General features: G+C 38.7%; 2 protein-coding genes across 65 annotated transcripts in view; one reads left to right on the forward strand and one right to left on the reverse strand.

Annotated features, from left to right (window-relative positions):
* The window catches only part of LOC121868246 (longitudinals lacking protein, isoforms A/B/D/L-like), an 84,762-nt gene extending 84,314 nt beyond the window's left edge, over positions 1 to 448 (reverse strand). For all 36 annotated transcript variants that reach the window (XR_006089343.1, XR_006089344.1, XM_042368573.1 and 33 more), the window contains exon 1: positions 348 to 448. The gene's annotated coding sequence lies outside the window, so the exon portion shown is untranslated. The remainder of the gene's footprint in view (positions 1 to 347) is intronic.
* A 1,796-nt stretch (positions 449 to 2,244) lies between these two features.
* The window catches only part of LOC121868254 (longitudinals lacking protein, isoforms A/B/D/L-like), a 47,686-nt gene continuing 38,782 nt past the window's right edge, over positions 2,245 to 11,148 (forward strand). For 16 of the 29 annotated variants that reach the window (XR_006089352.1, XM_042368646.1, XM_042368647.1 and 13 more), the window contains exons 1-4: positions 2,247 to 2,365; positions 4,483 to 4,565; positions 5,361 to 6,248; positions 6,407 to 6,505. Coding sequence is in view for 28 of the 29 variants with exons in the window: in XM_042368646.1 (XP_042224580.1) it covers positions 4,488 to 4,565; positions 5,361 to 6,248; positions 6,407 to 6,505 (1,065 nt within the window). In the remaining variant the exon portion in view is untranslated. Of the gene's footprint in view, positions 2,366 to 2,671; positions 2,956 to 4,482; positions 4,566 to 5,360; positions 6,249 to 6,406; positions 6,506 to 11,148 lie in introns of those variants that run through there. The other 13 variants (XM_042368635.1, XM_042368626.1, XM_042368625.1 and 10 more) reach the window with 5 other exon arrangements.

Consider the following 11,148-nt stretch of genomic DNA (forward strand, 5'->3'; position numbering starts at 1 on the left):
ATGACCGATGGCGGCGGCTTTCCTTGTATAACGGTAAATGGCTACATATTTCTAACTCAACCGTCACACCACAACTGAAACAACAATAAACTAACACATAAAATAAATCAACGTCATAAATATAACTCTAATATCAGTAGAGAGATAAATGGTGTAAGTGGCGGCCCTAGACCAAGGTGCCCCCAAACCGCGCCTACAACCCAAGCTGCAAACTTCCACACATTAATAATGGCCACAGTAACACATTCCTGCACTACTAAATCCATTCAAACAACTACCACATCAATGTTATAGTGGACAACTGATACAGAGGGTGATAATATAGCTATATTTGGAGAAAAACGTACCTTCTAGGACTAGACGCTAGGCTGCATCACACCAGCAGTTCGGCCATTTTCTACCCCAAGCTTCCCTGGCCCGCCAGTGTTGCCAACCCCAGCCCACACAACGGCTGAAACCGCTATTTTTTTTATCTCTCCTACACCGGACTGTATAAAAATTTCCAATTAATTACGCATCTCCCTAATAATCCTAAATAAATATTAGAGATATGAGATTCTAAAATCCAAATTTAACTAAAAAAAGGCAATCATCTCGCTCCACAATTGAAGTTGAATGGACGTTCATTCAAAATTATATTGATCCTGAGCCTGACAATGGAGGAACAGGGCGGAAGGCCTCACCGACAATCCTACAAATATTTTTCTCTCCAAGTTCAGAATTATCTGTAATATTTAAAATTTATTCTAAAATAAAATCAGTCAAGAAGGAGAGATAAAAACCCAAATCTCAATAAACATTCTTGCGAGTTCCTCGTTTGGTAATGTGTGACGCCGGCCGCCGGCCTTTGTGTCCCCAGATGGAGGATTGAACAATGGAGGTAAATAGTTCCGGCAGGGAAGAAAGTATTGTAATAGGGAAGAAAATATTTGTTTGGTGTTGAAAACATATTTGTGTTGACTAAGGAATCATTTGTACTATTAAAGGAAGTAGTTGTAAGGTGAAGCAAGTACAGTATTGTTGTTAAAAAGTACTGCACCGGTAGCTGTACGGGACTGATAAAAGAAGTAGTTTAGTTGTAATGGTGAAACTGAGGAAAGAGAGCTGTATTGATGAATGAAGTAATGTTATTGATGAAGGATATAACTCTATAGATGAAGTTGTATTGCCGAAGGAAGTAGTTGTACCAAGGTAGATGTATTGTATTATTGAAGGAATAGCTGTAAGGGTAAAGGAAATATTTGTACTGATGAAAGAAGTATTGTACCGAGGAGAGAAGTATTATTGATATTGAAACAGTTTATTTAACCAGAAGAACATAGATACAGAGTCGAAAAAATAATATTATCATCGCTGAGCCAATGAGAGCCTGAGCTCTCTTGAGGGCACCTGCTACTGTACAATTATCTCAAGGAAGTATTATATAACATTTAGTATCATTTGGAATCGTACACATGCATGGTGGTAATAAGAACACCTCATAATGTTACCACGGTTACCATTTCGATATTTCTTTTTTTTCAATACATTATAAGCAGGGATATAAAGTAGGTATTAACAAAAAAATATTAGTACTCGGACAATAGATATTTTTTTAGATGATTTTTAGGAAGGGAGCGTAGTCTTTGCTGGGGTGGGTGGGGGTGAGTTGTTCCACTCCTTCACACCACATCATAAGACTGCAACACCAAACCTAACCTAACACCCTCCAGATCGTGTTAGGGTGTTTAATAATCAGGTGAAATAAGCTGGGGTTAGGTTAGATTAAGGTTATGGTCGGTTAAGGTTGTGTTGGTTTAACTTTGTTAGGACAGTTAGAGTTATGTTAGGTTAGCGTTAATATTAGGCATAAACGTGTGCATAGTTTTGTAAAATTTTACTGAAGTTAATGAAATGCTATTGCAAAAAAACATCTGACCAACGGAAAAACGTTGTAGTAATGTACTAATTATAACGTTTTAACAAGGATGAATTGTTAGCTGGTTGAGTGTGAGCGCCCGCCATAGGGGAGTGTAGCAATAATCATTAGTTTATTTAGCAGCTTTTTCATCCAATTGGCAACACTGACTGACGTTCATCGGCGTCGACTCGTACCATCTTTCCGAAATTATTTTAAAGACAGTACAACCCATTTAACAACAATAATTAAAAACAAAAATTATGTAAGACTCTTGGGTTAAAATTTAAATGTTGGATATTTATTATTTAGGTCCTAGGTGTATTAATAAAGTAGCAGGATATAATCGGAGCTTGAGTTCTACATCAGTGAGAAACCTGCGGGTGCGCAAAGAGGTCGTGGTCGCCGCCGTCTCCTCCAATACCGGCACAAATGTTTCTTACAACGAGATAACTAGTCGTTAGAGAGGTGAGTTACCAATATATAACAACCCAAGGATTTACTTAACGTGTATAGAATGTTGTATAAATGTTGGTGTTGTGGAATAAATAGGGTAAAGGTGTTGGGGTTTCCCGTGTGGTTGATGACGCAGCTCTGGGGACCAGCTTCCGCCCTCCCTCTAGTTGCCACTTCAATACCGCCTTACCTATTTTACTTTTCGGTGTTCTTTCCTTCCCTATTTTTGGACAAGAGGATTGTGATGCGTTATCTTTGTTTTCTTGGAGTGATTAAGATGTGTAGGGTTTGAATTGGTTGTTTTACGGAAGGCGTAGATAAAGTTTGGATTATTGTAGGGGTTGGGGATGACCGGTGGTGGGGAAGGCGCGCGTTCCTCCCCGGGGCCTTTGTTAACCCAGCAGCCAGACCCACGCCTCGACCCACGCCATCAGCCAGCAGACCCACACAACCCACGCAAGCCAAGCCGTCCCCACCTCGCACGCCCACACAACACCAACCTGGTTCTAATTTTGGATCAAAGGCACAACCAGGGGCGTGGGCCAACTTACTTGTCAATGCAGGACAAACGTTGGGCGGCCCACTTATTGATTTTCTGGCAGGTATTTTATTTTATTTCTCACTTGGGGAAGGAGAGGCTAGGCCGTCACCCTACAGTCAGGCCACCGGCTCTTATTATCTTCATTGTTCGTGTGTTTGAAATAAGGTGATAGTGTTTTAAGAGATTTTTAGGTTGAAGAACATAACGTTGCTTTTTTGTGTGGTGAGTTGAAAATTTATTGAGGTTGTTGTTACATAAGAGGTTGAACGTATGTGACTGAATGGTACCAAAATGGAGATTGTTTGAAGAATGATGATATAATGGCGAAATATGGATGTTGTAGATACGAGGCTATATGCCAATAATTGTAGTTTATAATGGTAATGGAGTAGGTTAGTTTATTTTCACTCGAGAAAATTTTAATTGCATGAACGTGTAGTAGTGATAAGGAATAATGCAGAGTAGTTTAGAAGCAGAAAGTCAGCCCGTTGTCCCCATGTTTTAAGTGATTAAAAAACTTTATATATATATATATATATATATATATATATATATATATATATATATATATATATATATATATATATATAAACTGTAATGGATTTGTGATGAATTATTAGGTTTCGCATTTTCCCGGTAATTTTCTTGTGCACAGTATGTCTTTGCAATGGGGATTTAACCTTTTATTTAATTTAAGGCAACAGGATTTTGGTTTGCTAAAGGGGAGGGGAGACGTTGGTTGTTTGGTTTGTTGAATTACCTACTTGGTTAAATTTAGGGCAAAACGTGTTAACAACAGGCATTTCGATAAGAAAAGTGAGATTTTTAGGTAATTTAAGTTTGGGTGAATTTATTTCTTTAGCTAGAAATTGTTAAATATAAATTTCTGGTGTATGGTGGTAGAGCAGGATTTTAGTACTGTATAGTGATATCCAATCTATTAATTATCGGTATGTACTGTACTGAATGTACTTGTGGCACTCCTAATTTATCTATTTTACAGTGGGTCATCACACTTATATATAACCCAGATACTTGGGAGAATTTTAAATTTACATACAGTACTTTGTTTTCTATACTTAAGTGACTTGGATCTAACTGAATAGCGACTTGGATTATGCTATTCCTTTACACCTAAGTTTGCTTTTGTTATTGGCATCAAGGTTGAAGTCACAAGGATGTTCTCTTTAGATCTGTTCATACAGCTAAAAAGATGGAATGGGTACGAGTCGCACTCTTACCCATTCTTTTAGACGAGCTTGGGATTTACTATTCCTTGGCAGTGATGGGTGTTAAATTAGATACCTTTATATTACTAGAAAGTTTGAGTGGGTGTTTATTATATTTTTATAGTAAGTATGAAAGTGAAAGCTCGTACATTCTTGTTTTGTTTTTATATCCGGGTAACTAAAGTTGGTGCCCGGAATCATTCATAGACATATTGTTCTAGCTATACAGTACTTGTTCAGTAATACTGCAACTATTTATAAATGGTGCTTTTGTAAATCTTTTATGCCCTTAAATAAATTTTTTGAATTTGTATAGAAACTTTAGTTTTTATTGAAAAATTTTCTTTATAAATTTTCAGCAGCCATGGAGGAGCTACTGTCACTAAAGTGGAACAACCATCGTACCACTTTCATCCACATTTTGGGTGTTCTCAGGGATAAGGTAAGTATTTTAAAGGGTGGATAATACAACACCTAACTATGAATATTAGATTGAATGTTTTTTTTTTTTTTTTTTCGTGGAGACCAAATTTACACTTAACAATGATAGATCCAAGTACAGTGCTTATTAAGTAGTTTGGATATCCTCATGAGCAAAAAAATTTGCACATACACACAGGTGAGTCTGACATGGTAACCGTGGCCTACAGTCTCAATATTTAAGGTTGGCTTCAAGTTGAACGCTTTTGTCAATCTGCATGTTATGGGCAAAGTTTGTTACAAATGGGATCAGCTTACAGGTTTTCAGGTCTGTCACTTAAGTAACATAACAGAATCCTGGAAGTGCTGTGTTACCTGTGACAGACAATGTACATTCAGGAGCAAACTGTACTTATTAGATTTACAAAATCCTTAAATTGTCTTGAATTAGTGGAACTTTTTGCCACAGACTTATTTTTCAGGTGTTAGGAATTGCACCTTATGCATTCTAAATGTTATTTGATAGTTTTGATGTTAAATTAGAGTCCTGACTTAGGAAGTTGTTAGTTGTCTGTGATAGAAACAAGATTTCTGACTGACCACAAGACCTAGAGCCATTCAGTTCCCCTGCCAAGGTCATGAATGAAAGATGTACTGTAGCTAGCAGGTACTATATTCATTTTAGTTTATCGGTCATTGTCAGCCATTTGGAGCAGTTGGGTGTACAGTTAGGTAAGTTCAAAGTTAGACTTAGGATTGAGTATTTGCTGATGTTCTGACAGGATTTTAATGCATTGTATTTTTTTCTACATTACAGCAAGCGTATACGGATGTCACGCTGGCATGTGATGGCAAGTTCTACAGTGTGCACAAGTTGGTGCTTTCAACGTGTAGTGATTATTTCTGTGCCATGTTTGACAAGACAGCTTGTAAGAGCCCAGTTATAGTGCTAAAAGACATTAAATGTGAGGATCTAGAAGCCTTGCTTGACTATATGTACCTTGGTGAAGTGAATGTGCGACAATGTGACTTAGCCTCTTTAATAAAGGCGGCGGAAAACTTGAGAATTAAGGGCCTTGCTGTACCTGACGATGAACCTCCTAATAAAGGCACGGTGGCTGCACCTACTTCACGAAGTGAACCAGTTAGAAGAGATGGAGGAAGTGGTAGCCCTCCAACAAAAAGAAAACGAAGGGATGAAGGCGAAGACGGTCGGGAAGACGTTAGACCGCCTCCACCGTCGCAGGGTAGTTTACACACACCTCCACCTCCATCTAGACCAAAGAGCCCTGTTAGTCAGCGGCTAAGCCCCTCCCCCCATAGAACATCTCAGGAGTCCCCCATTTTGGAAGATCGTACCAGCCGTCCCCTCTCCTCACCAGTGGAACAACCCCCTCCAGCACCTCGGGCATCATCACAACCCCCTGCTCAGTCGTCGTCTTCTCAACCACCAGTCAATCAGTACACGCCGGATGAGACTCCATCTTTTGTAAAGGTGGAGATGGAGGAAGAACAGCCTGATGATATGCACGGAGACTCTTACGACTTAAGTACGGACGGTTATAAGGAAGAAGGGGACGAATCTGGAAGTGGAATGAATAGTGATTTACCTGAGTTCCTACAAGCTGCTGCCTCTGGAGCCTTAGCCAGTAGTACTGCGTCTTATCCTCACCACTCCTTTGCTGGACCCTCTGGCTATCAGCCGGTGAGTGTCATAATTTTTGCTCGTCTCTCATTGGAACATAATGTAGCTAACTAGCTAATTATTATATATACATTATACTGTATTAGTAGAGTTAATATGAAATATAGTGCTACATATTTGTGTATTGTTATTGTGTATTAACTTTCCTTTGGTGTTAGGGTGACCTGGCTGGCTGGCAGGGTGACGGAGCATCTTTAGGGTTTCCCGCGCATCTAAACTTCACCTCAGACAGTTCTAGTCAACAGAATGCACCCGGGGTAAGTGTTGTGCTGCTAGTCTCAGTTCATTCCCATGGCTACTCGCTCACCAGTAATATTTCATGAAAAAAAAATAATCTAAATGATATCTTGAATGGAAAAAAGAGAGTACTTTATGTGTTTTTGCTATACAAAGGAAGATTTGGGGCATTTGTTGAGAAAGATCTGAAGCATTTGTTGGCTGTTTAAATTTGTCTCTTAAGCAGTTTTATTGTGCAGCCTCCACATAGTCTTCAGCTAGTGTGTGTATGCCATCTTTGTGTTCACTTCTCTTGGCCTAACTGATACAGTATTCAATCTTGCAAGAACAATTGGCACAGAGAACCAACCTGCATCGTCCCAGTAAATAATCACATTACTACCCATTTGGACATTTGCCTTTTAAATAATTGAACTACTTAAGGTTAAAATGAACTCTTATCATGATTATGTATTTGTGATTCACATACAAATGCAGAGCTTGACCATTTTAGTGGTTGCTTTGATTATTTGTCTTCCATTGCCGGATGATAAATCAGTTATGTTGGTTCAGATTTCACTTTTACAGTTTAACCCTCTGATATACTGTAGTAGACCCTGTTACCCGAGTTCAACATCAAGTGCTTGTCATGTATTGGTACAGTACAAGATTTTGCTGGTAGAAGTGATTGTTTATCCCAAGAAGGAAACATTGATGCCCAAGGTGGAGCCCTAACTAGTGATACCTGGTAGTTAATGTCTCCAGGTTGTGGATAGTTTTACTCCCACTATTGAACACTAGAGCAGATAATTATCTTCTACCCGGTAATATTTCAAATGTTATTAATTTTTTGTAACAACAATTAACTTGTGTATGGTAACACTTGTCTGAATGAATTGTTGCTCATGGTGGTTGTGATACGAGTAACTTGCTTCTACGCATTCAGTATTGAATACCAATTTTGCCTTTTGTATCAAATGCTAGATTGAATCTCTACCTTAACAAGTTAACATAGTCAGCATCATGGGTTTTATATAATATAATTGAATCTTGTATAACTGTAATTGGATATTCACTCACTTGACAAATGTTTTAGGATTCAGAAAAATATTTTGAATGTAGCCGTACTCTCCCCGTGTGATTATCACAAGATTATTAATCATGAAATGTTTACTGGCAGTGATAGTGGTTCATGGCACAGATGTTGCCTCACCAGTCAGGACACAAGAGACCAGACATATCAGTAGAGTAAAATATTGATACTTTATTCTCGTGTGGCTAAACATTGCTGCACCATATAAAATTTTGTTATATACGCACAATGGCAAAGTTGGTGCCGGTCACTGGGCACGTCACAAGTCACTGCTTATCAAGGTTGCGTTTTGGGACTGGGATGTTTGGGGACCTCCATGGAAGTTGGTTTTAAGACCTAACTGAAGGAAGAAGCATAAGGGTAAGTGATTACTTGATATGTGAGTTGTCTGGCTTCTTGTGGCAAGACAAGTTTAAATACTTATAACTAATTTTAAAATATTAAAGACATATTTGTCTATCTTACTTGGTGAGGTTTCATCTTAAAGAGATCAGTAATCATACAGTAGTGCATTAGTAGTAAAATAATTCAGTTAAGCAGCTCCCTTTATGGTTATCTTGTATACAATTTCCAATACTGAGACAAACTAGTTAATCTCTTGGAAGTTCTAAACAGTTGGGTGTAAATGGGACTGCCCAGTATGGGCCAATAGGCCTGCTGCAGTTTCCTCCATTCTTATGTTTGTATGTTTACTGTCTAAATTATTGTAAAAATCTTGACATGAATACCTTCGAATTGTGGGAAGAGTCTTGTGTGGTTTGGTTTCTGTATCTTGCCTTTAAAGGTTGTCCTTAAGTCACGTTTTGTAAAATGTCCCATAGTATTGTGTTCTCACTCAAGGGTACAATACTTGGTAAGTAGACTCCTACCCTGGAGTTCAAAGGTTAGTGTTGGCAGCTGGAGTTGAATGTATCGAATTGTTGATGCTGTCACTCGAGATTCTCAAATAGCTCCCGATGATATTGTTGTGATATGGCTGACTGTAGCGGTGACTCCTTGGAACATGGTGACTGGTAGACATTTGTTCTAAGTATTCTTGTCTAAAGATGTATATTCCTGGTCATAGTACTGTAATGATAGTTTGACCATGTTTAATTTTAGTGGTGGTGGTGTATTGAGAGAAGGGTTGTAGTTGCTTGATCGACTTGTTAAATGTTGCATTCAAGACTGATGTGACTGAAGTTGTCAAACATTGTGAGGTTTTAGTAGCAAGTCTATTCTTTGAATGATAGAAGGTGTCTCATGTGGTCAGCTGAGAGAATGTTACTAGTGTGGATGAGGTCTTTTTGTTAGGCTAGTGGTCTGCCAATGTGGTTCAGGGTTATACTGGCTGAGTACAGTATCGCTTTCTTATGGTTTCACCAGAGCTATGATTGGGATTGAACTTACAACATTTGTGTAGCAGTCTGATGTCAAATGTGAGGTGGGAATGTGTCATTTGATAATTGGCAAAAGATTGGTGCTTTGTAGAAGTGGGATGAATATATTAGTTAGGCTTGAGAAAGTGGCTGTGATTGGTTTTAGGGTTCAGTATATTGTGATTTTTAAGGCTGGGGTGTTTTCTTGAGGAATGGGGGAGGAGGAACTACAGAATGAGGTGTAGTTTTTGATAATGAGAGTTTTGTGAGCACCATCTGAAATAGTGACAGGGAATGATTTGTATGTTAGGTTGGCAGGGGAGCAGTGAGTTTTATGATAGTTAGTGGACCGAGTCGCAAGTTAGGTTGGCAGGCGAGGAGATTTCCTGTTCAGACTTGAATCTTTGCTGTCACTTTATCCAAATTCTTCATTGTGGGTTTTGGAGTACTGTATAACGGGGGGTGGGGGGTGCACCTACTGTATGTGGATGGTGTGAAGAGAGAGACCGGTTATGGGTGTGTTAACTGATTTTTTTATATTTTTTGCCAGTACACACACCACCCACCAATCCTCCTCCTCCTCCTTGCAGCTCAGTGGTCCATCCATAATATTTTATTAATATTGATATATCAGAAATATATTCATAAGAATACCAAGTTCTGGCTCTTTTTATGCCGAATTTAATGTATGTAGAGATATTACTGTTAGAAAACATTAAATTTTAATGTATGAGTGGTTGATGCTACAGACAAAATCATGCTTCTGGAGAAAGGGGGGGCTCTCACCCTAGTACCGTCTGATAAGAAAAAACAATAGTATTGCAATGTTCTGGTTGCTGTGGGTGCTTGATAGTGGAGTAATTAGTGAGTAGTCTAGGAGGGGGTTAATCAGTTTATAAATGAAAAATTGCTTGGTTGGTGTGGAGGAAGGAGTTGGTCTTGGTAGGTAGGAGGGGTGAGTACTTGTTGATAGAGGTGAATGGGGTGAGTCTTGGTAGGTAAAAGTGACGGTAGGGGTGGTGCATGTAGTGGAAAAGGGAGGGAGTTGTAATTGATGGGTTGGGTATGAGAAATGATTGGTGGAATTAGGGTTGTGATCGATAGAATGGTCGATGAAGGGATGGGTTCAAAAGAATGGTGAAGAACTTGTAAAATTGAGATTTTGTCGGTTCATGCTTTATATTTTGTCATTGTGTAAGAGTAATGTCACTGAATTGTTTTGGAAAAAATTTCCACTGACTTGCCACCGATTGCTCACGACCTATCTAACTGTATCCATAACTATTGAAGAATAGGGTGGGCAAAATGCTGCAATTAAAATATCACTGGAAATCAGAAAAGCTGCTTTCAGTGATTGTTCTCAGGATGATTTAACAATGAGAGAATTATTAATGACTGTGGTTCCTGTGGAGCTTTTGGTAATTGAGCCCATGAAGGAAGTGTTTGCTTTTCAAACTTAATATACAAGAAAATGTATTGTTGAACTTTAGTTAATTTATATTCTTGAGATGCATTATATTTATTCTCCAATAAATAATGCAGTGCTTGGTATATTTCAGTATTTCGTACAGTACTGTATTTCATGGATGTCTTCACAGCTCTGCATTTAACAAAGTTAAGAAAAGTTGGTATTTTTCTTAAGTTTATTGATGCATGAGTTTACAAATGTTAATACTTATTTAATTCTTATTTTCTATTGACGGTAAATGAATCAATAATTAAATACCATTAAGAGCAACTATTCTGACTGTTGGAGAGATACCAATTGGCAAGGATTACATTTAGCAGAAACTTGCAATATTTTGAAGCAGAATAACTTGGTAATAATGTTTGGCCCCTGAGGGAAAATTGGTCAAAAGATATTGTTGGTAATGGTAGTTAAGCAGTGAGTGATGCAAGTGAGGAGGATGTGAGCTGTAGGTGTTAGTATCTGCAGCTTTTCCAATGGTGCAGTGAAGTTCTGGGGCGTAATTTTGGTTGTCTAGATATGGTGAATGATGGGAGGTAACATGAGTCATTGTTTTTGGGAAAGGTGGGCGAGAGAGTATTCATGATTGGAGGAAGATGAGTCATGGCTGGTGGAGTGGGTCAGTGAGTGATGATTGGTGGAGTGTGTGCGAGTCAGGATTGGTGGGGGGGGGGTGTGAGTTGGGATTGGTGGAGGGTGTGTGTGATTCAGGATTGGTGGAGGGTGTGTGAGTCAGGATTGGTGGAGGGTGTGTGTGAGTCAGGA

The sequence above is a fragment of the Homarus americanus genome, unplaced genomic scaffold (assembly GCF_018991925.1).
Source record: "Homarus americanus isolate GMGI-L3 unplaced genomic scaffold, GMGI_Hamer_2.0 scaffold19318, whole genome shotgun sequence".
In the NCBI taxonomy this organism is placed as follows: Eukaryota; Metazoa; Arthropoda; class Malacostraca; order Decapoda; family Nephropidae; genus Homarus; species Homarus americanus.